The 24,860-nt window shown below is 33.9% G+C and overlaps 1 protein-coding gene across 1 annotated transcript; it reads left to right on the plus strand.

Moving 5' to 3' along the window:
- The first annotated feature begins 12,710 nt into the window (after positions 1–12,710).
- On the plus strand, positions 12,711–20,582 carry LOC149892616 (uncharacterized). Its single transcript, XM_090080654.1, has 5 exons — positions 12,711–12,782; positions 16,445–19,465; positions 19,723–19,788; positions 20,050–20,106; positions 20,263–20,582. The coding sequence occupies exons 2-5, from the start codon at positions 16,474–16,476 to the stop codon at positions 20,580–20,582; spliced, it is 3,435 nt and encodes a 1,144-aa protein (XP_089936780.1). The 5' UTR covers positions 12,711–12,782; positions 16,445–16,473.
- Positions 20,583–24,860: the final 4,278 nt, after the last annotated feature.

Below are 24,860 nucleotides of genomic sequence, written 5' to 3' on the forward strand. Positions count from 1 at the left end.
ACCTGCTCTTCTTGAACCTGCTCTTCTTGAACCTGCTCATAAGCAAGTGGTTGCCAAACCTGTTCATGTTGCTCCTTCTCTGCAAGTTGTTTTTAATCCTTCAAAAGAGGTCTTTTCTGTTCCTCTGGCTCCTAATCTTGTTGCTCGTCAGCAAACGATGGCCAAACCCAGTTTGTTTCTTTCAGCTGTTCCAGTCCAACAGGCTGGTACTGTTCTTGAAAAACAGCCCTCACCTGGTGCTGTTCAATCTGTTGGTAGTCTATTTAGCCAAAGTCTTGCTTGTACATCCAGAGGTAAATTCTTTTTGATTTTTGATTTTTATGCAAATCTCAACACGCTTTCAAAAAATAAAAATGCCCAAATTAACTCCTTGCCCTATTGTTATTGTTAAAGCTGTAAAAAAAAAAAAAAAAAAGAAAAACAATAAAAAAAACAAAAAAAAAAACAAAAAAAACAACACAGAAGTGTGTATGTATTTGTTGCAGGACTAATTCTGTGATTGCTTAAATGTTTACACAAGTGAATGATACTAAAACTGATTATGTTTTAGAAGTAAAAGATCCAAGAAGAAAAAAAATCAAGTTGGAAATGCCATCTTTTACTCAAGAACACATCGGTAATGTAAAACCTAATTTATACAAACATATATAAACACAAACCTCTTCTTGCACAATTTCAGATGGTTAACTGTTAATAAAAACTAGCCATCATTGCTAAGTGCACTTTTAGAAAGTTGTGTCTACCCGATTTCTAATGATGAAGTTAGAAACATCACCGTTAGAAATCATGCACAGCTTGTTATTATCTCTAACACTTAGAAACTGTTGATGGTTTTTTTATGAATTAGAAAAATGAACATGGTTTTATTTTATTTCAGGATCAACTCAGCCAAGAACAAAGGAAAACAAAGCAGAAGTTAGCCAATGCCAATTAGGTAATCTTTCAAAAACCAGTTATTGCTATCAGTGCAAACAATAAGGTCAACAAAAAAAACAAATAAAAAAACAAAATTAATCTTGTCATGCTTCAGAACCAAATGAATATTCGATTTAATCTCTTTGTGTTATGACTTGAGTTTGTAAAATTTTAGATGAAATAGTTGAAAAGCTGAATGCTTGCCCTGGCCACAACGAATGGTTCAACACCAGAAGTTTTCCTCGATGTGCAGCTTTAGTGTTGGCATACATCTTGCAAGACGTGTTTACAGATGTAAGCTCAAGTTGCTCGTACAAAGATTACCTTGGCATCTTGGCAAATCATAGCAGTGACAAGCTCATTCATGTCTTGCAAAAGTACTCCTACCGAAGCCATATTAAAGACAAAATTAAAAACATGAAGCTAAAAATTCAAAAAGAGGGTAGTTTAGAAAAGTTTGTTCAATATGGCAATATAGTGAGACCATTTATGTAGTTTAGAAAAGTTTGTTCAGTTTGGCAATAAAGATGGGCCTTTTGTGTAGTTTGTTTTCTCTATGCTTTTGCAAATATATTTATCTGTTTCGCTAAATACATAATAAACAAGAAGTTCTGTTAAACTGTTCTCACATTTCTTATTTAAAGATAGTTCAAACTTTTTTTATCTTTAAAAAAAAAAAAAAGTCGTTTTGTTATTCTGTTAACACTTTTAATAGAGTTGCATTTAGAATTACTTCTGATGTTTTTAAGAGTTTGTTAAAAAGCAAATTAATATTTTCTGTGATGTTAAACTGCATAAGTGAAATTTAAAAAAGGAAAACTGCTCCAACCATTTTTCGGAAAAAGAAATCAAAAAGTTCCTTATTTTAAAAGATCTAGACATCCATTTCTTCTTCAGCAAAATAGCGAGGCTTTTTTTATGAACTCTTACTCTCTATTTTTTCATATATTTACACAAAGGATTTTATTAAGTTCAATGTAAACATACATAGAAGTATATTATGTTTTTTTTTTTGTTTGTTTTTTTTTTATGGTGTCTAACTTTTGTTTCACTTCTATTTTATTTTACGTTTATCTTGTATTTTATCATGCCTTATTGGTTTTTGCGTTTTGTGATGTCAAGCTGCGTAAGCTAAACTTAAAAGAGGAAAACTACGCTAACTTTTCTTTGAAAAAATATTCAAAAAGTACCTTAAAAGAGAAAGCACACGAATTTAAAAAGTTGTATCTTGCCATCCAATTCTTCTTCTGCAAAGTAGTGAGGCTTTTGCTCTCTAATTTATCTCTATTTACGCAAAGGGTTTTATTTCAATGTAAACACGTATAAAAGAATACTTTGTTAAAAATAATGTTAAAGGAGTTGCGTAAAAAAAACGTCTGAATAAACTTTCTTTACAAAAAAAAACAACTAAGAAACAAGCGCGCCTAAGAAAAACCAGATCGCGATTCACTAAGTCAATAGACGAAAGAAACAAACTTTAAAAAGTCTTTCTAGACAACAAATTCTATTTTTGGCAATGCAGTTTTTGTATTTATGCAACCTATCTTTTGTTTCACTTCTACTTTATTTTACGTTTACCTTGTATTTTGTCTTGCCTTTTTGCGTTTTGTGATGTCAAGCTACATAATCTAAACTTAAAAGAGGAAAACTAGGCTAGTAGAATATTATGTTGTTGGTTTTATATGCAGCCTAACTTTAGTTTCATCTATATTTTGTTTTGCGTTTATCTTATATTTTATCTTGTCTTTTTGAGTTTTGTGTTTTGTGATGTCAAGCTACATAAGCTAAACTTTAAAGACCTTTTTTTTGAAAAACTATTCAAAAACTACCTTTAACAAAGTAGCGAGGCTTTTTATGCACTTTTACTCTCTAACATACCTATATTTGCGCAGAGGATTTTATTTAACTCAATGTAAACATACATAGAAAAATATTGTTACCCGTTTATTTTATGCAGCCTAACTTTAGCTTCATCTGTATTTTATTTTACGTTTATCTTATATTTTATTTTGTCTTTTTGAGTTTTGTGCTTTGTGATGTCAAGCTACATAAGCTAATGTTAAAAGAGGAAAACTACGCTAACCTTTTTTTGAAAAACTATTCAAAAACAACCTTTAACAAAGTAGCGAGGCTTTTTATGCACTTTTACTCTCTAACATACCTATATTTGCGCAGAGGATTTTATATAACTCAATGTAAACATACATAGAAAAATATTGTTACCCGTTTATTTCATGCAGCCTAACTTTAGCTTCATCTACATTTTATTTTACGTTTATCTTATATTTTATTTTGTCTTTTTGAGTTTTGTGTTTTGTGATGTCAAGCTACATAAGCTAATGTTAAAAGAGGAAAGCTACGCTAACCTTTCTTTGAAAAACTGTTCAAAAACTACCTTAGACATAATCTAGATTTAAAAGAGGAAGACTACGCTATTTTTGCTTTGAAAAAACTTTCGAAAACCACCTTAATCGATAGAGATAGCACACGATTTTAAAATGTTGTATCTAGTGATCCACTTCTTTTACACCAAAGTAGCGAGGCTTTCTATGCACTTTTACTCTCTAACATAGCTATTTTTGCGCAAACGATTTTATTTATTTCAATTTAAACATGCCTAGTAGATTATTATGTTGTTGGTTTTTTATGCAGCCTAACTTTAGTTTCATCTATATTTTATTTTGCGTTTATCTTATATTTTATCTTGTCTTTTTGAGTTTTATATTTTGTGATGTCAAGCTACATAAGCTAAACTTTAAAGAGGAAATTTACGCTAACCTGTCTTTGAAAAACTATTCAAAAACTACCTTTAACAAAGTAGCGAGGCTTTTTATGCCTTTTTACTCTCTAGCATACCTATATTTGCGCAGAGGGTTTTATTTAATTCAACTTAAACATACCTGTTAGATTATTATGTTGTTGGTTTTTTATGCAGTCTAACTTAAGCTACATCTATTTTTCATTTTACGTTTGTCTTATATTTTATTTTATCTTTTTGTGTTCTGTGATGTCAAGCTACATAAGCTAATGTTAAAAGAGGAAAGCTACGCTAACCTTTCTTTGAAAAACTATTCGAAATCTATTTTTGAGATAATCTAGATTTAAAAGAGGAACACTACGCTAATTTTGCTTTGAAAAAACTCTCGAAAACTACCTTATTCGATAGAGATAGCACACAAGTTTAAAAAAGTGTATCTAGTCATCCACTTCTTCTACAGCAAAGTAGCGAGGCTTTCTATGCACTTTTACTCTCTAACATTATGCATTTTACTCTCTATTTTTGCGCAAAGGGTTTTATTTAATTCAATTTAAACATGCCTAGTAGATATTTTATGTTGTTGGTTTTTTATGCAGCCTAACTTTAGCTACATCTATTTGTCTTATATTTTATTTTATGTTTTTGTGTTCTGTGATGTCAAGCTACATAAGCTAATGTTAAAAGAGGAAAGCTACGCTAACTTTTCTTTGAAAAACTATTCAAAATCTACCTTTGAGATAATCTAGATTTAAAAGAGGAACACTACGCTAATTTTGCTTTGAAAAAACATTCGAAAACTACCTTATATTTTATCTTGCCTTTGTTAGTTTTGTGTTTTATTATGTCAAGCTTCATAATCTAATCTTAAAAGAGGAAAACTGCGCTAACTTTCCATTGAAAAAGTACTCAAAAAGGACCTAAATCGATATAGATAGCTCACGATTTTAAAAAGTTGCATATAGTCATCTTCTTCAGCAAAGTATCGAGGCTTTTTATGGATTTTTACTGTCTAACTTTCCCATATTTGCGCAAAGGAATTTATTTAGTTCAACTTAAACATGCCTAGTAGATAATTATGTTGTTTGTTTATTATGCAGTGTAAACTTTGTTTCATCTATATTTTACGTTTATCTTATATTTTATTTTGTCTTTTTGAGCTTTGTGTTTTGTGATGTCAAGCTACATAATCTAAACATAAAAGAGGAAAACTACGCTAACCTTTCTTTGAAAAACTATTCAAAATCTACCTTTAACAAAGTTGCGAGGCTTTTAATGCTTTTTTACTAACATACCTATATTTGCGCAAAGGATTTTATATAATTCAATTTAAACATGCCTAGTAGATTATTATGTTGTTAGTTTTTTATGCAGCTTATCTTTAGTTTCATTTATATTATGTTTTAGGTTTATCTTATATTTTATCTTATCTTTTTGAGTTTTGTGTTTTGTGATGCCAAGAATTTTAAGCTAAACTTAAAAGAGGAATGCTACGCTAACCTTTCTTTGAAAATCTATTCATAAACTACCCTAGACAAAAGCTAGATTTAAAAGAGGAAAACTACGCTATTTTTGCTTTGAAAAAACTTTCGAAAACCACCTTAATCGATAGAGATAGCACACAATTTTAAAAAGTTGCATATAGTCATCCACTTCTTCTGCAGCAAAGTAGCGATGCTTTTTATGCACTTTTTCTCACTAGTTTGCTTATATTTACGCAAAGGAATTCATTTAATTCAATCCAAGCATATATAGAAGATTATTATGCTATGATTTTTTTTTTCTTTTATGCAGCCTAACAATTATTTCACCTATATTTTATTTTACGATTAACTTTTATCTTACTTTTCTTTTTTGAGTTTTGTGTTTTGTGATATCAAGCTACATAAACTAAACTTTAAAGAGGAAAACTACGCTAACCTTTCTTTGAAAAACTATTCAAAAACTACCTTTAACAAAGTAGCGAGGCTTTTTCTCTCTAACATACCTATATTTGCGCATAGGATTTTATTTAATTTAATGTAAACATACCTAGTAGATTATTATGTTGTTGGTTTTTTATGCAGTCTAACTTTAGCTTCATCTGTATTTTATTTCACGTTTATCTTATATTTTATTTTGTCTTTTTGAGCTTTGTGTTTTGTGATGTCAAGCTACATAAGCTAAACTTAAAAGAGGAAAGCTACGCTAACCTTTCTTTGAAAAACTATTCAAAATCTACCTTTGAGATAATCTAAATTTAAAAGAGGAACACTGCGCTATTTTTGCTTTGAAAAAACTTTCGAAAACTACCTTATTCGATAGAGACAGCACACAAATTTAAAAGTTTGTATCTAGTCATCCACTTCTTCTACAGCAATGTAGCGAGGCTTTTTATGCACTTTTACTCTCTAACATACCTATATTTGCGCAAAGGATTTTATTTAACTCAATGTAAATATACATAGAAGAGTATTGTTACCCGTTTATTTTATGCAGCCTAACTTTAATTTCATCTATATTTTATATTGCGTTTACCTTATATTTTGTCTTGCCTTTGTTAGTTTTGTGTTTTGTTATGTCAAGCTTCATGATCCAATCTTAAAAGAGGAAAACTGCGCTAACTTCTCATTGAAAAAGTACTCAAAAAGGACCTAAATCGATATAGATAGCTCACGATTTTAAAAAGTTGCATATAGTCATCTTCTTCTTCAGCAAAGTATCGAGGCTTTTTATGGACTTTTAATCTCTTATTTACCCAAATTTGCGCAAAGGACTTTACTTAATTCAACTTAAACATGTCTAGTAGATTATTAAGTTGTTTGTTTTTTATGCAGCCTAACTTTAGTTTCATTTATATTTTATTTTACGTTTATCTGATATTTTATCTTGTCTTTTTGTGTGTTGTTTTGTCAAGCTACATAAGCTAAACTTAAAAGTGGAAAACTACGCTAACCTTTCTTTGAAAATCTATTCAAAAACTGCCTTAGACATAAGGTAGATTTAAAAGAGGAAGACTGCGCTATTTTTGCTTTAAAAAAACTTTCGAAAAATACCTTAATCCATCGAGGTAGTACACGAATTTACAAAGTTGTATCTAGTCATCCACTTCTTCTATAGCAAAGTAGCGAGGCTTTTTATGCACTTTTGAGTTCTAATTTATCTCTGTTTACGCAAATGGTTTTTGTTTATTTCTGTGTAATGATATACAAAAGAGTATTTTGTTAAAGATTATGCTGCAGGAGCTGCGTAAAAAAACTCTGGTGACCTTTCCTTAAGAAAAAAGCAACTGAGAGGCATGTGCGCTTTAGAAAATTCAAATCGCGATTCACCAAATTAAAAGACGAAAAGAACGAACTTTAAAAGCTCTTACTAGACGTTTGTGTTTATGATAGGCAATGCAGTTTTAGATTTTATGCAGCCTAACATTTGTTTCATCTATATCTTATTTTACGTTTATCTTATACTTTATCTTGCCTTTTTGAGTTTAGTATTTTGTGATGTCATGCTAAATAAGCTAAACTTTGCTAATTTTTATTTGAAAAAATATTCAAAAACTACCTGAATTATAAAGCTAGATCTAAAGGAGGAAAACTACGCTAACTTTTCTTTAAAAAAATATTTAAAAACTACCTTAAACATAAGCTATATCCAAAAGAGGAAAACTATGCTAACTTTTCTTTGAAAAAATACTCAAAAACTACCTTAAACATAAGCTAGATCTAAAAGAGGAAAACTACGCTAACTTTTCTTTGAAAAAATACTCAAAAACTACCTTAAACATAAGCTAGATCTAAAAGAGGAAACCTACGCTAACTTTTCTTTGAAAAAATATTCGAAAACTACCTTTAAACATGATTTAGATTTAATAGATGAAAACTACGCTAACATTTCTTTGAAAAAACATTCAAAAACTACCTTTAAACATGATTTAAATTTAAAAAAGGAAAACTACGCTAACATTTCTTTGAAAAAATATTCAAAAAGTACCTTAATCGAAAGAGATAGCACGCGAAATTAAAAAGTTGCATCTAGTCATCCGTTTCTTCTTCATCAAAGTAGCGAGGCGTTTATGCACTTTTTATTCTCTAATTTATCTCTATTTACGCAAATGGCTTTTGTTTATTTCAATGTAAAACTTTTCAAAAGAGTATTTTGTTAAAGATTATGCTGCAGGAGCTGTGTAAGATAACTCTGGTGACCTTTCTTTAAGAAAAAGCAACTAAAGTAGATGTGCGCCTAAGAGAATCCAAATTGCGATTCACTAAATTAAAAGACATATACAACAAACTTTAAAAGTGAAACTATTTTTACAAGCGTATTTGGTAAAGATGAAATGTTCTTATGACATTTTAACGTTACGAAAAGGATTTTCTTCAGTTCAAATATTTATTACAATTTAAAGTGTTAAATAATGTTACAGAAACGACCTAAAACGCCTGTTGTATTAATTTAAACGAACAAAATAGATAAAAAAAAAAGAAAAACTATCATTAAAAAAAAAAAAGAAAAAAAGAAAAGAAATAGAAGTTGAGGAAAAATAAAAATAAGAACTTCTAACAAAGAGCTCTTCTTTTTATTTTTCAGATTTTAGATGCTTAATTCCTTGAATGAAAAGTTGAACTGATGACCCACTACTAAGGTTGTTCCTAGCCTTCCGTTCTCAAACTAGGCCATTCTGAGAGGCTGTTTGATTAAGTACCGTTGATAGTAGTATCGCACGTAAGAGACTTCTAAAACTCTGATTATTAATTCCTTGAATGAAGAGATGACTTCATACTCACTAACGAGGTTGTTCTTAGCCATCCGTTCTTAAACTAAGCAAAACAGTGAAGTTGTTTGATTAAGTATCACAGTTTGCTGATTTGCACATGCACCATTGCCGAAACTGTGATGCTTGGTTCCTTGATTGGATTGAAGAAGCTCATCACCATGCTTTTTACAAGCTGTCCGTTGTTATGTTTTGCAATTCAGTGGTTCTGTTTTGCAATTCATTTTCTGTTTGTTTAAGTATCATCGATGGTGGTGTCGTGCATGCAAACTTTCCGAAACTCTGATGCTTGTTTTTCTTGAATGGAGAGATGAGCTTATACTTTAGGTGACTTTTAAAACTGCAGTAATTAGTGCCTCGAATGGAAAAACGAACTCATTCTTTACAGACCAAGGTTGTTCCTGGCCATCCGTTAACATACTAGGCAACAGTACAGCGAAGCTGTTTGTTTTACAAGCTTTTGTCGTTTCGAGAAATCACTACATTAAGCATTCGATGGTGATACACGACTGATGGCCAGGTTCTGATTTTCGAATGAAAAGAAGAGTCGCATCCGACCACCGGTCGGCTTTCGACGCAAAACAGCTGTACACACTCGTCCAACGTCCAGTGACTAACTGTTGCAACGAGAAAGTTAGCTTTATTTGTCGTGCAGATTGTCCGCTTTGACGTAAAATGCTAGAAATTTGCTGAACGCTCGGTTTGCGCCGCCCAAGAGTCATTCTGTTTCTGCGTTGCCAGCGTCTGTCGGCTAAATACAACTGTAGACTCCGCGCAAGCTTTTTCACCGCAAAAGTTGTACAGAGCCACACCGAAGGCTAAAATCGACTTTAAGGTCGAAGGTTAAAATCGACCCTAGAGCTTTGAAAACGACGTCACGAAATTTTCAAGTACATCATCGAAGAAAATTACGGCGGCCAGATGCGACTCTTAGTACTAACTCTTCTAATCTTAGTACGTTAAGCATTCCAGTCGAGAGATCAGACGTTTTTTCGTCACCTAAGAGACCGGCCGATCCGTTTGCGACGCTGCGGAAAGAAAGAAGATGGCAAACCACAGGGTTGTTACCGTAACAAACCTCCGTGAGTACCTCCATCTCGAATGGCTTTTGGGGAAACGTTCGTTTTAAACTCAAAGGGATGGTTGTTAAAGCTCACAAAAGCCTGGTTAACGATTTTCTAACGGCAGAGACCGTGTTTACAATGGATGCAGGCCGTTTGCCCGAGCCCAAAGCGCAAGACCTTTCGGAGAACTCCTCTAGGTCGATGCAACGAAACTACTAGACGCGTGCACCTAGCGGCACGTTACAACCGAAGGACGCCCCTCGTGGACACTATACGAACGCAATTTTTCATTGTCCCCAGGCTTCCAAACCGTAACCTCATCCCCCTCCAATCCTAACCCCGTAATTCTCTTACTCCTTCCCCCCCCCCCCCCCCCACCCCTACCCCTCTTAAAAAAAAAAAAAAAAAAAGATAAAGAAAAAAAGAAAAAAGTTTCCTTCTCTCTTTTTTTCTAGCTTTTAGCCGGCCCTCCGCTAGAAGGGAATAGGGAGTAACGAAGGTTTGACATCAAAGTAGCGTTTCGTATAAGATTTGCTTGGCAAAATTTGACAATTTTTATAAAAGCCAAGCACTAGTTCAAACTGGAGATAATAAAACGAAATCGAATGATCTCACTTCTCAAACCACTGAGCTGCCATTGGTCGGCAGTTTCATGTTTGGAGACTATTGAGCTGCCATTGGTCGGCTGTTTAATCGTTGCGATTGGTCGGCAGTTTTATCGTTGGAGACCATTGAGAGATATAAAAGGCACTTTTTTTTTTTTTGAGCACAACATTAAACGCTATATCGTTAGATCTTGTTATAAAGGCACCCTTAAAATGCCGAATTGAAAAAAAAAAACAAAAACAAAAACAAACAGAAAAAAAAAATGAAATCGAAACGGGCATTCTTTTAAGCATAACGTTAAAAGCTAAATCGTTAGAGGTTTTATTAAGAAGGCACCTTTAGAATGCAAAAGACAAAAACGGAAAGTTTTGCTTTCCTGGCCACAAGCGATAAAATTGTTAGTAAAACGCACTCTAGCATTCTCACGTTCCAGACGTGACCAATGTTCGAGTAATCGAACAGGTCCGCTCAACCGTGAATGAAAGCGGAACTAACACACACTACCAACTAGTCACTGTGTTGGTCTGCTGAAATTACAACAGTCCATGAAAAGTATCTCGTAGAAAAGTCCTAATTTTGGATCATGGGCGGGCTGCTCAAATGAGCACTCTGCCCAATTGAAACAAAGGAAAAAAAAAAAAAAAAAAAGAAAAAAGAAACCGAAACGGGCATTCTTTTGAGCATAACGTTAAAAGCTAAATCGTTAGATGTTTTATTAAAAAGGCACCTTTAGAATGCGATGTCCTCAAATATTTTCCTCGATATTTTAATAAGTAAACAAAAACAAAACTAAGTCTTGCAACTGGCGAAAACTTTCAATAAGCAAACAAAGCAACAACTTTCCTTTCGAGTTTTTTACATTTTAAACAAAAGACAAACAAAGAAAAAAAAAACAAACAAAAACAAAAACAAAAAAACAAAACAAAAACAAAACAGAAAAGGGAGAATGAGTGAGTCGACTGATTTCGCTCAACTGTCTTAAACGAGAAGTCATAAACGTTTGCTTGTGCCAGCAAGTTGCAAATTAAGTTGTTAATGAGCTGCACAGCAAAAACTTAACCCACAGTTTATTAAGCATATTAAGCCTTTGCTGACATGTTAAGACATTTTAAGCCTTTGCTATTATCATGAGGCTTTTTTGCTCCACGAGCCAAAAAAGTACGCTAGAGTTGTTGACAAACTGCATCGCGGTCGAAAAGTGTAATTACGCCAACACTTTTATCCGTTTAAGCATTTCGTTTTCGCACGAACAACAATTAAAGCAGCTCGTTGAGCTTAACGACGTTCGTATTTTTTTTCGAAGCCAAAACTTCGGCTATAAGTAGAGTGAAGAGGCACTTCGAAAAACAACAAAGCTGTTCGCAGTCGATAGCAACGAGCGACAACATCTCTGCGAGTCTGGCATCAAGGTAAACATTTTTTTTTACATTTTCATTTGTTAGTGCCACTTTTGTGTACATTATGTATTCAAAAATTTCTTGCTGACGCTAGATTTTTCGTTTTCAATGAACAACAGTTGCAACCTCTAGTCGTTTGCTAAAACAGCTTGCTAGGACAACCAAATCAATCATATGTTGTGAAAATTTCTTTTTGTTCAACTGACTAAGGAAGATCGAGCGAACGCTTTTTTTTTTTATAACTTGTTTGTATCATATTGCTATTAAGAAAACAGCGTTGTGTATACTAAACGTGACATAATTGGCAATTATCCGTAACTAAAAATAAGATAGAAATTACAAACTTGATACCATATTTTAATTACTCTAACAAAACTAGACGTCATCGCGTGAGAAAATAAATGTTTATGACACATAACCTATTTTTTTGTTTTTTTTTTTCTTCTCTTTTTTCCTTTTAATCTCCTTTCTTTCGTCCAAAAAGCGTTTTGATTTTTGCCTCGCCACAAGCGATGAAATCGATAAAAAAACCTGCTCGGACATTCTCAATTCTCAACAACAAAAGCAATCAAAGTTCTAGCTCTCGAGCACGTGCGCCAACAGGCTGATGAAACCGTTCAAATATGCTCGATCGCTAGAATTTAAAAAAAAAAAAAGAAGCAAACCAGAAACAAACCAAAATAAAAAAAAAACAAAAACAAAAATGGACATCTTTAGAACGCTTAAATTTTATAAAATATTTTCCTCTGCGTTTTTAACCAGCTAAACTGTCGTAAAGTTTTTTCGGTGCAGTTCATTTAAAAAACTTAGTTTTCAACTTTTAAACGTTTTAGACTTCTCGTTTAAGGCAGTCGAAAGAAATGAGTCGACTTGCTCTCTCTCTCCCTTTTCGGTTTTGTTTTTGTTTACTTGTTTTTGTTTTTTCTTCGTTTGCCTTCGTTTGCCTTTGTTTGCCTTTGTTTGCTTTTGGAAAAGTTGTCGCCATGCGAGACTTAGTTTTTTTTTGGCTCAATTTGTGATTAAGTGAAGTTCTAGTCTTGAAAGTGTGCAAAGTGTGGGCCAATCTGGTGGCTGGAGTGATGACACGTGAATGCTGGAAATTCCAGACTTTGAGCGGATTCAGCGTACATAGAAAGAAAATGTAACATTCACGTGGGTCTCTCCTAAGCTTGCCATTGGTCGGTCTGCTGGCCTTAAGTACCCCCCCCCCCCCCCTCAACGTCACGTTTGCTCAACTTTCTCGGTCTTTGGCGCCCAAAGAAAGCTCGAGGAAGGATAAAAATGGCGAGGTTTCGGTACTGCGTTTTCTGTTTTTCCTATTTGTTTTTGTTTGTTTGTTTGTTTCGTTTGTTTGTTTATTTATTTAATCGTTTTTTTGTTTGTTTCGTTCGTTTGTTTGTTTGTTTCGTTTGCTTCGTTTGTTTTGTGATGTTTTGTTTTCCCTTCTTGATGGCACAAAACAGAAGCAAACAAGACTTTCGGTTATATTCGGTTATATTCGGTTCAATAAAAGTTTGTTGGTTTCTGCACAACAACAACAACAACAACAAAAGTCCCTCTGTCCCTCAAAAGCAGTTTCTCCTCTGTCCTAAAGAAGAGCCTCTTTGTAATCGATCTTGTCTGAATGCAGCTCTCCTTTTGCCTACAGGTTTTTATTCCAACCCTTTTGTTGTTGTTAGTGCCATGTTGTTGTTATTGTTATACTCTGTAAAAGCAGTTGTTGCTGTTGTACTTGTTTGTTGTTTCTAAAGACACTGTTGTTGCTGCTGTTAGCGCTGTTAGTAATCACCCACTTGGCTTGTATTTTTGTTTCTTGTTTTTGTTTTTTGTTTTATTTATAAACACTCTCTGAGTAAGTGATGCTGTTGCTGTTGTTGTTGTTACAGTTGCAATGAGTGTTTGTTAATGTTCCCCCACTTGGCTTGTTTATAATCTATTTTATTTTATCAACACTCTCTGAGTCAGTGATGGTGTTGCTGTTGCTGTTGTCGTTATTATGCTTGCAATGGGAGTTGTTACTGTTCACCCACTTTGCTTGTTTTGTTTTTGTTTCTTTATTTTATCAACACCCTTTGAGCCAGTGATGCTGTTGCTGTTGTTGTTGTTATAGTTGCAATGAGTGTTGTTAATGTTCACCCACTTTGCTTGTGTTTTTGTTTTTGTTTATCAACACCCTTTGTGTCAGTGATGCTGTTGCTGTTGTTCTTATTACAGTTGCAATGAGTGTTTGTTAATGTTCACCAACTTGGCTTGTTTATAATCTATTTTGTTTTATCAACACTCTCTGAGTCAGTGATGCTGATGCTGTTGTTGTTATTGTGCTTGCAATAAGTGTTGTTAATGTTCACCCACTTTGCTTGTTTTGTTTGTGCTTTTGTTTTTCTTTATCAACACCCTTTGAGTCACTGATGCTGTTGCTGTTGGTGTTATTATAGTTGCAATGAGTGTTAATGTTCACCCACTTTGCTTGCTTTATTTGTTTGTTGCTTTTTTTTTTATCAACACCCTGCGAGTTAGTGATGCTGTTGCTGCTTTTGTCATTTTACTTGTATTTATAGTTGTTACTGTTCAGCCACTTTGCTTGTTTTTTAATCTGTTTTATTTTATCACCACACTCTGAGTCAGTGATGATGTTGCTGATGCTGTTGTTGTTATTTTACTTGCAATGATAGCTGTTACTGTTCAGCCACTTTGCTTGTTTTGTTTGTTTGTTTGTTTGTTTTTTTTTATCAATATCCTCTGAGCAAGTGATGCTGTTGCTGTTGTTGTTGTTATAGTTGCAATGAGTGTTTGTTAATGTTCACAAACTTGGCATGTTTATAATCTATTTTATTTTATCAACACTCTCTGAGTCAGTGATGCTGATGCTGTTGTTGTTATTATGCTTGCAATAAGTGTTGTTAATGTTCACCCACTCTGCTTGTTTTGTTTGTGCCTTTGTTTTTGTTTATCAACACCCTTTGAGTCACTGATGCTGTTGCTGTTGGTGTTATTATAGTTGCAATGAGTGTTAATGTTCACCCACTTTGCTTGCTTTGTTTGTTTGTTGCTTTTTTTTTTATCAACACCCTGCGAGTTAGTGATGCTGTTGCTGCTTTTGTCATTTTACTTGTATTTATAGTTGTTACTGTTCAGCCACTTTGCTTGTTTTTTAATCTGTTTTATTTTATCACCACTCTCTGAGTCAGTGATGATGTTGCTGATGCTGTTGTTGTTATTTTACTTGCAATGATAGCTGTTACTGTTCAGCCACTTTGCTTGTTTTGTTTGTTTGTTTGTTTGTTTTTTTTATCAATATCCTCTGAGCAAGTGATGCTGTTGCTGTTGTTGTTGTTTTAGTTGCAATGAGTGTTTGTTAATGTTCCCCCACTTGGCTTGTACTTCTGTTTTCTGTTTTGTTTTGTTTTTGTTTTTTTTGTTGTTTTTTTTCTCAACACTCTCTGAGTAAGTGATGCTGTTGCTGTAGTCGTTGTTATAGTTGCAATGAGTGTTTGTTAATGTTCACAAACTTGGCATGTTTATAATCTATTTTATTTTATCAACACTCTCTGAGTCAGAGATGCTGATGCTGTTGTTGTTATTATGCTTGCAATAAGTGTTGTTAATGTTCCCCCACTCTGCTTGTTTTGTTTGTGCCTTTGTTTTTGTTTATCTAACACCCTTTGAGTCACTGATGCTGTTGCTGTTGGTGTTATTATAGTTGCAATGAGTGTTAATGTTCACCCACTTTGCTTGCTTTGTTTGTTTGTTGCTTTTTTTTTTTATCAACACCCTGCGAGTTAGTGATGCTGTTGCTGCTTTTGTCATTTTACTTGTATTTATAGTTGTTACTGTTTAGCCACTTTGCTTGTTTTTTAATCTGTTTTATTTTATCACCACTCTCTGAGTCAGTGATGATGTTGCTGATGCTGTTGTTGTTATTTTACTTGCAATGATAGCTGTTACTGTTCAGCCACTTTGCTTGTTTTTTTTTGTTTTTGTTTTGTTTGTTTGTTTGTTTGTTTTTTTATATATCCTCTGAGTTAGTGATGCTGTTGCTGATGCTGTTGTTGTTATTATGCTTTCAATGAGAGCTGTTACTGTTCACCCACTTTGTTTGTTTATAATCTGTTTTATTTTATCAACACTCTCTGAGTCAGTGATGCTGATGCTGATGCTGTTGTTGTTATTATGCTTGCAGTGAGAGTTGTTACTGTTCACCCACTTTGCTTGCTTATTGTCTATTTTATTTTGTCAACACTCTCTGAGTCAGTGATGCTGATGCTGATGCTGTTGTTGTTATTATGCTTGCAATGAGAGTTGTTACTGTTCACCCAATTTGCTTGTTTTGTTTTTTTATTTGTTTTTTTGTTTGTTTTTGTTTTGCTTGTTTTTTTTTATCAATACCCTCTGAGTCAGTGATGCTGTTGCTGTTGTTGTTGTTGTTATAGTTGCAATGAGTGTTTGTTAATGTTCCCCCACTTGGCTTGTACTTTTGTTTTCTTTTTTGTTATGTCAACACTCTCTGAGTCAGTGATGCTGATGCTGTTGTTATTATGCTTGCAATGAGAGTTGTTACTGTTGTAGTTATGTCTGTCATTTGTCCTTGTTAGCAAGTTCTATTTGCCCTCTCTTGCCTTTTTTCAACACAGTTTCTTTCTTTGAGTCATATGGTTGCGAGATCCTCTCAAACTCCATCTCTTTATTTATTTGTTTCTTTTCTTTTTCTTTTTTTTTTTCTCATTCTCCTTCTCATAATAGCAATCACTGCTGCCACCATGCATGTAATGCTAGTTGCTCTCATTCTTTTTCATTTGCTAGTGGAAACTTTGTTTCTTCTTGTTGCTCTCTTTTCTTTCTTTTTTTCTCTTTTGCAGAGGATTCGAAAAAACACAGCTCTTCCCTGCAGTTGTAAACATTCCAGGATTGGATGCAGGCAGAAGAAAAAAACTCTCACTGACTGGTTTCCTTTTTTTAGCAAAAACCGTTGCAAACAAACACCTGAACATGTCTTCTTCACAAGAAAACAACTCTGTTGTTGCTTCTTCTCCAAACTCTAAAGCAAAAAAAAAGAAAAGAAAGCAGTCACAAGAACAGAGAGACTTAAAGCTCAAAAACAAAGTCAGGGCCGCATTAGTTGCAGCGTGTGGCTCCGTAAACAGGGTTGTACCTTTCTATGGTACCAAGAAGAGGTACGCTGTTAGCTGTCCGATGCCTTTGTGCAAACATTCGTCCACAAGCATTAAAAGACACTTGACTAAAAAAGATCATTCTTGGACTTTGGATGAAGCTTCCATCTTTTACTCTGCAATGGTCAGGAAGTTTCAGCATGCTCGTCTCGAACGCAAGTCCGGCTGTCCAAAACCTTACCCCTGTTTGCAATGTTGGAAGTATTACGACCGACTGGACATACACTTGAAAGAGACTCATTTCTACGATTCCAAGATGATCAAACAAAAGATTGCAGAGGCAAAGCGATACGACAACGAGAAGCTCTATGTCCCTCAATTTATTCGACCTGCCTTCTTTGGTATTAAGCCAGTAGCTGAACAAGCGTCTGCATCAGGCTCTGCATCCTCTGCTCCTGGGCCTTCCTCCTCTTTTTCTTCTCCGGTTCTTTCCTCTGATCCTCTTTTAAGCTTGCCCTCACCAGTTGCTGGTTCGTCCGAGGCTCCTTCTGCAAACCAATGCACCTCTGTAGAAAACAAAGAGCTGAACACCGAATCCGTCCTTGACTCTGATTTCGATTCCTTAGAGCACTTGGTTTCCAGCTCCTATGTCTTGACCGAAGAAAAGAGACTCTTGTTTCAGCTGGACAAAGATGCTTTTCACTTTTATTACCAGTCAGCAGATGAGCTCTTCAGAGACTTTGAAAAGTGGCTTGTGGTAGCCAACAACAACACTTGGTCACAAGCAAAGATCTACAAAAATGCAGTTGTGGAAATATTGACTTGTTGTGACAGCACGTTGACGCTGCACCCAAACGCCCTCACCAATTCCAATGTTTTGGAGGATAGATACTTCTCCTTGCACTTTAAGAAAATTCAGCTCAATTCCAAGCTGAGTGAACTTGACCAAACAAAAGCCATGTCTTGTCACACGTTGTACAACCGCCTCGTCTCCCTTTGTCTCCTGTTTCGTTTCAGTGAAGCCAGAAACGTCTATTTCGGACTTTCTCATGAGGCCATCCGACGTTTGCGCTGCAAGGTGGATGAGTTGCGAAAAGTGCTGAGGCCCTTTCGTTCTTTGAGGAGGAGCCTTGTGAAAAGAAGAAAAAGCATCAACATCATCAATGTCAGTTTGCTGACCGAATATGGCAAGTCTGCATACGTAAGAGACTTAGTGGAATCGATTAGAAAGGCGTCTCTTCCGCTGACTAGAGACAATGCTGTGTCTCTACGAAACCATCTTCTGCTCTCTGTCACTGTAATTAACAGTTTAAGAAAATCTAACATTGCTCTTTTAAACATTAGAGACTACATGGCTGCTGAGAAGAGTGAGTGTGGATATTGCATTGTGCAAGAGCGCTACAAAACAGCATACAAGTACGGAGCCAAAAACATTCTAGTGCCGAACGACTTGAAAGTGTTGATCGATATTTATTTGCTGAGATACAGAGACCTTCTTGTCAACGACTCTCACTACATGGCTGCAGACACCAAGACTGTTTTGGAGTTGAGCGACTGCTACAGGCCCCTTTTTCCTTCGGTGAGAGCCAACAAAGACGAAGGTGTGACACTAGGTGCAACTAGAGTGCCTGTTTACCAGATGGGTTCCTCTGCTATCACCTCTAGCCTGACGTCCTGCTTCAGAAAAAGCCAAGTAAACATTCCCATGAAGCGTCTTACTCCCACTTGCATTCGCGGTTCGATAGCCACTTACTTTGCCAACAACAGCAAAGAAGATCGCGAGCGGTTTGCTACACTCTACATGAAGCACAGCAGACACACAATGGATAGCTTTTATGTGTCCCAGTGGAACGCTGCAGAGGAGTTGCGCTTTGCCCTGGGCATCGGACAGTCCTTCGGAGTCATAGAGTCTTTGACTGTTGAAAAGTCTGAGAGACCACCAAAGGAGGAGAAGGATGTGATGGACTGGCTCCGAACTAATGCAGAGGAGTACGGTTTTCATGATGTTGAGGACATTTTTGAGGAAGATTCAGACTCCGGTTCTGACTCTGAAGAATGTGCTGCTACTTTCGGTTGTACCACAGTGGTTCCATTTTCTCCAGCTGTAGAAAACAATGCTCCTTTAGAGGACAGCAACGAACATGTTGTAGATTTCTTGTGTGAACCTAGCTCAACTCCTGTTTCGTCTGTTCCTTCTGAACAAACAATCGCTGGTCCAGTTCTTGAACTATCCTCTGCTCTTGCACAACTAGTTCCTAATGAACAAGCTGTTTGTATGGATGTAGATCAGACTCTAGCTGTTCCTGTTGGCACAGCTTGTTCTCCTCTTGCATTAACATTATTTCCTGATGAACCGGATTTTATTGAACACCATGCACAACTTTCTCCAGTTTACTTTAGTGAGCAAGTGGTTGCCAAACCTGTTTCTGCTGCTCCTGCTCAACAAGTTGCTTTCAGTCCTTCAAAAGAGGTCTTTTCTGTTCTGCTGGAAACAGTGTCTAATGTTGCTTCACAGCAAGATAATCTTATGGCTGTCACACGTGTTTTCCATGCTCCTCCTGAAGCTGCTCTTCTTGAACCTGCTCTTCTTGAACCTGCTCTTCTTGAACCTGCTCATAAGCAAGTGGTTGCCAAACCTGTTCATGTTGCTCCTTCTCTGCAAGTTGTTTTTAATCCTTCAAAAGAGGTCTTTTCTGTTCCTCTGGCTCCTAATCTTGTTGCTCGTCAGCAAACGATGGCCAAACCCAGTTTGTTTCTTTCAGCTGTTCCAGTCCAACAGGCTGGTACTGTTCTTGAAAAACAGCCCTCACCTGGTGCTGTTCAATCTGTTGGTAGTCTATTTAGCCAAAGTCTTGCTTGTACATCCAGAGGTAAATTCTTTTTGATTTTTGATTTTTATGCAAATCTCAACACGCTTTCAAAAAATAAAAATGCCCAAATTAACTCCTTGCCCTATTGTTATTGTTAAAGCTGTAAAAAAAAAAAAAAAAAAGAAAAACAATAAAAAAAACAAAAAAAAAAACAAAAAAAACAACACAGAAGTGTGTATGTATTTGTTGCAGGACTAATTCTGTGATTGCTTAAATGTTTACACAAGTGAATGATACTAAAACTGATTATGTTTTAGAAGTAAAAGATCCAAGAAGAAAAAAAATCAAGTTGGAAATGCCATCTTTTACTCAAGAACACATCGGTAATGTAAAACCTAATTTATACAAACATATATAAACACAAACCTCTTCTTGCACAATTTCAGATGGTTAACTGTTAATAAAAACTAGCCATCATTGCTAAGTGCACTTTTAGAAAGTTGTGTCTACCCGATTTCTAATGATGAAGTTAGAAACATCACCGTTAGAAATCATGCACAGCTTGTTATTATCTCTAACACTTAGAAACTGTTGATGGTTTTTTTATGAATTAGAAAAATGAACATGGTTTTATTTTATTTCAGGATCAACTCAGCCAAGAACAAAGGAAAACAAAGCAGAAGTTAGCCAATGCCAATTAGGTAATCTTTCAAAAACCAGTTATTGCTATCAGTGCAAACAATAAGGTCAACAAAAAAAACAAATAAAAAAACAAAATTAATCTTGTCATGCTTCAGAACCAAATGAATATTCGATTTAATCTCTTTGTGTTATGACTTGAGTTTGTAAAATTTTAGATGAAATAGTTGAAAAGCTGAATGCTTGCCCTGGCCACAACGAATGGTTCAACACCAGAAGTTTTCCTCGATGTGCAGCTTTAGTGTTGGCATACATCTTGCAAGACGTGTTTACAGATGTAAGCTCAAGTTGCTCGTACAAAGATTACCTTGGCATCTTGGCAAATCATAGCAGTGACAAGCTCATTCATGTCTTGCAAAAGTACTCCTACCGAAGCCATATTAAAGACAAAATTAAAAACATGAAGCTAAAAATTCAAAAAGAGGGTAGTTTAGAAAAGTTTGTTCAATATGGCAATATAGTGAGACCATTTATGTAGTTTAGAAGTTTGTTCAGTTTGGCAATAAAGATGGGCCTTTTGTGTAGTTTGTTTTCTCTATGCTTTTGCAAATATATTTATCTGTTTCGCTAAATACATAATAAACAAGAAGTTCTGTTAAACTGTTCTCACATTTCTTATTTAAAGATAGTTCAAACTTTTTTTATCTTTAAAAAAAAAAAAAAGTCGTTTTGTTATTCTGTTAACACTTTTAATAGAGTTGCATTTAGAATTACTTCTGATGTTTTTAAGAGTTTGTTAAAAAGCAAATTAATATTTTCTGTGATGTTAAACTGCATAAGTGAAATTTAAAAAAGGAAAACTGCTCCAACCATTTTTCGGAAAAAGAAATCAAAAAGTTCCTTATTTTAAAAGATCTAGACATCCATTTCTTCTTCAGCAAAATAGCGAGGCTTTTTTTATGAACTCTTACTCTCTATTTTTTCATATATTTACACAAAGGATTTTATTAAGTTCAATGTAAACATACATAGAAGTATATTATGTTTTTTTTTTTGTTTGTTTTTTTTTTATGGTGTCTAACTTTTGTTTCACTTCTATTTTATTTTACGTTTATCTTGTATTTTATCATGCCTTATTGGTTTTTGCGTTTTGTGATGTCAAGCTGCGTAAGCTAAACTTAAAAGAGGAAAACTACGCTAACTTTTCTTTGAAAAAATATTCAAAAAGTACCTTAAAAGAGAAAGCACACGAATTTAAAAAGTTGTATCTTGCCATCCAATTCTTCTTCTGCAAAGTAGTGAGGCTTTTGCTCTCTAATTTATCTCTATTTACGCAAAGGGTTTTATTTCAATGTAAACACGTATAAAAGAATACTTTGTTAAAAATAATGTTAAAGGAGTTGCGTAAAAAAAACGTCTGAATAAACTTTCTTTACAAAAAAAAACAACTAAGAAACAAGCGCGCCTAAGAAAAACCAGATCGCGATTCACTAAGTCAATAGACGAAAGAAACAAACTTTAAAAAGTCTTTCTAGACAACAAATTCTATTTTTGGCAATGCAGTTTTTGTATTTATGCAACCTATCTTTTGTTTCACTTCTACTTTATTTTACGTTTACCTTGTATTTTGTCTTGCCTTTTTGCGTTTTGTGATGTCAAGCTACATAATCTAAACTTAAAAGAGGAAAACTAGGCTAGTAGAATATTATTTGTTGGTTTTATATGCAGCCTAACTTTAGTTTCATCTATATTTTGTTTTGCGTTTATCTTATATTTTATCTTGTCTTTTTGAGTTTTGTGTTTTGTGATGTCAAGCTACATAAGCTAAACTTTAAAGACCTTTTTTTTGAAAAACTATTCAAAAACTACCTTTAACAAAGTAGCGAGGCTTTTTATGCACTTTTACTCTCTAACATACCTATATTTGCGCAGAGGATTTTATTTAACTCAATGTAAACATACATAGAAAAATATTGTTACCCGTTTATTTTATGCAGCCTAACTTTAGCTTCATCTGTATTTTATTTTACGTTTATCTTATATTTTATTTTGTCTTTTTGAGTTTTGTGCTTTGTGATGTCAAGCTACATAAGCTAATGTTAAAAGAGGAAAACTACGCTAACCTTTTTTTGAAAAACTATTCAAAAACAACCTTTAACAAAGTAGCGAGGCTTTTTATGCACTTTTACTCTCTAACATACCTATATTTGCGCAGAGGATTTTATATAACTCAATGTAAACATACATAGAAAAATATTGTTACCCGTTTATTTCATGCAGCCTAACTTTAGCTTCATCTACATTTTATTTTACGTTTATCTTATATTTTATTTTGTCTTTTTGAGTTTTGTGTTTTGTGATGTCAAGCTACATAAGCTAATGTTAAAAGAGGAAAGCTACGCTAACCTTTCTTTGAAAAACTGTTCAAAAACTACCTTAGACATAATCTAGATTTAAAAGAGGAAGACTACGCTATTTTTGCTTTGAAAAAACTTTCGAAAACCACCTTAATCGATAGAGATAGCACACGATTTTAAAATGTTGTATCTAGTGATCCACTTCTTTTACACCAAAGTAGCGAGGCTTTCTATGCACTTTTACTCTCTAACATAGCTATTTTTGCGCAAACGATTTTATTTATTTCAATTTAAACATGCCTAGTAGATTATTATGTTGTTGGTTTTTTATGCAGCCTAACTTTAGTTTCATCTATATTTTATTTTGCGTTTATCTTATATTTTATCTTGTCTTTTTGAGTTTTATATTTTGTGATGTCAAGCTACATAAGCTAAACTTTAAAGAGGAAATTTACGCTAACCTGTCTTTGAAAAACTATTCAAAAACTACCTTTAACAAAGTAGCGAGGCTTTTTATGCCTTTTTACTCTCTAGCATACCTATATTTGCGCAGAGGGTTTTATTTAATTCAACTTAAACATACCTGTTAGATTATTATGTTGTTGGTTTTTTATGCAGTCTAACTTAAGCTACATCTATTTTTCATTTTACGTTTGTCTTATATTTTATTTTATCTTTTTGTGTTCTGTGATGTCAAGCTACATAAGCTAATGTTAAAAGAGGAAAGCTACGCTAACCTTTCTTTGAAAAACTATTCGAAATCTATTTTTGAGATAATCTAGATTTAAAAGAGGAACACTACGCTAATTTTGCTTTGAAAAAACTCTCGAAAACTACCTTATTCGATAGAGATAGCACACAAGTTTAAAAAAGTGTATCTAGTCATCCACTTCTTCTACAGCAAAGTAGCGAGGCTTTCTATGCACTTTTACTCTCTAACATTATGCATTTTACTCTCTATTTTTGCGCAAAGGGTTTTATTTAATTCAATTTAAACATGCCTAGTAGATATTTTATGTTGTTGGTTTTTTATGCAGCCTAACTTTAGCTACATCTATTTGTCTTATATTTTATTTTATGTTTTTGTGTTCTGTGATGTCAAGCTACATAAGCTAATGTTAAAAGAGGAAAGCTACGCTAACTTTTCTTTGAAAAACTATTCAAAATCTACCTTTGAGATAATCTAGATTTAAAAGAGGAACACTACGCTAATTTTGCTTTGAAAAAACATTCGAAAACTACCTTATATTTTATCTTGCCTTTGTTAGTTTTGTGTTTTATTATGTCAAGCTTCATAATCTAATCTTAAAAGAGGAAAACTGCGCTAACTTTCCATTGAAAAAGTACTCAAAAAGGACCTAAATCGATATAGATAGCTCACGATTTTAAAAAGTTGCATATAGTCATCTTCTTCAGCAAAGTATCGAGGCTTTTTATGGATTTTTACTGTCTAACTTTCCCATATTTGCGCAAAGGAATTTATTTAGTTCAACTTAAACATGCCTAGTAGATAATTATGTTGTTTGTTTATTATGCAGTGTAAACTTTGTTTCATCTATATTTTACGTTTATCTTATATTTTATTTTGTCTTTTTGAGCTTTGTGTTTTGTGATGTCAAGCTACATAATCTAAACATAAAAGAGGAAAACTACGCTAACCTTTCTTTGAAAAACTATTCAAAATCTACCTTTAACAAAGTTGCGAGGCTTTTAATGCTTTTTTACTAACATACCTATATTTGCGCAAAGGATTTTATATAATTCAATTTAAACATGCCTAGAGATTATTATGTTGTTAGTTTTTTATGCAGCTTATCTTTAGTTTCATTTATATTATGTTTTAGGTTTATCTTATATTTTATCTTATCTTTTTGAGTTTTGTGTTTTGTGATGCCAAGAATTTTAAGCTAAACTTAAAAGAGGAATGCTACGCTAACCTTTCTTTGAAAATCTATTCATAAACTACCCTAGACAAAAGCTAGATTTAAAAGAGGAAAACTACGCTATTTTTGCTTTGAAAAAACTTTCGAAAACCACCTTAATCGATAGAGATAGCACACAATTTTAAAAAGTTGCATATAGTCATCCACTTCTTCTGCAGCAAAGTAGCGATGCTTTTTATGCACTTTTTCTCACTAGTTTGCTTATATTTACGCAAAGGAATTCATTTAATTCAATCCAAGCATATATAGAAGATTATTATGCTATGATTTTTTTTTTCTTTTATGCAGCCTAACAATTATTTCACCTATATTTTATTTTACGATTAACTTTTATCTTACTTTTCTTTTTTGAGTTTTGTGTTTTGTGATATCAAGCTACATAAACTAAACTTTAAAGAGGAAAACTACGCTAACCTTTCTTTGAAAAACTATTCAAAAACTACCTTTAACAAAGTAGCGAGGCTTTTTCTCTCTAACATACCTATATTTGCGCATAGGATTTTATTTAATTTAATG

Source organism: Hydra viridissima, unplaced genomic scaffold (assembly GCF_058129835.1).
Source record: "Hydra viridissima isolate aposymbiotic clone 2 unplaced genomic scaffold, HvirCarnegie_v1 scaffold_2, whole genome shotgun sequence".
In the NCBI taxonomy this organism is placed as follows: Eukaryota; Metazoa; Cnidaria; class Hydrozoa; order Anthoathecata; family Hydridae; genus Hydra; species Hydra viridissima.

What these genes read in the sequence shown, in the direction of transcription:
- LOC149892616 (XM_090080654.1), top strand. Translation starts at nt 16,474, where the DNA reads ATGTCTTCTTCACAAGAAAACAACTCTGTTGTTGCTTCTTCTCCAAAC. An exon ending in TCTTGCTTGTACATCCAGAG is followed by an intron (nt 19,466 to 19,722) that starts GTAAATTCTTTT and finishes ATTATGTTTTAG; the next exon opens with AAGTAAAAGATCCAAGAAGA. An exon ending in TTTTACTCAAGAACACATCG is followed by an intron (nt 19,789 to 20,049) that starts GTAATGTAAAAC and finishes ATTTTATTTCAG; the next exon opens with GATCAACTCAGCCAAGAACA.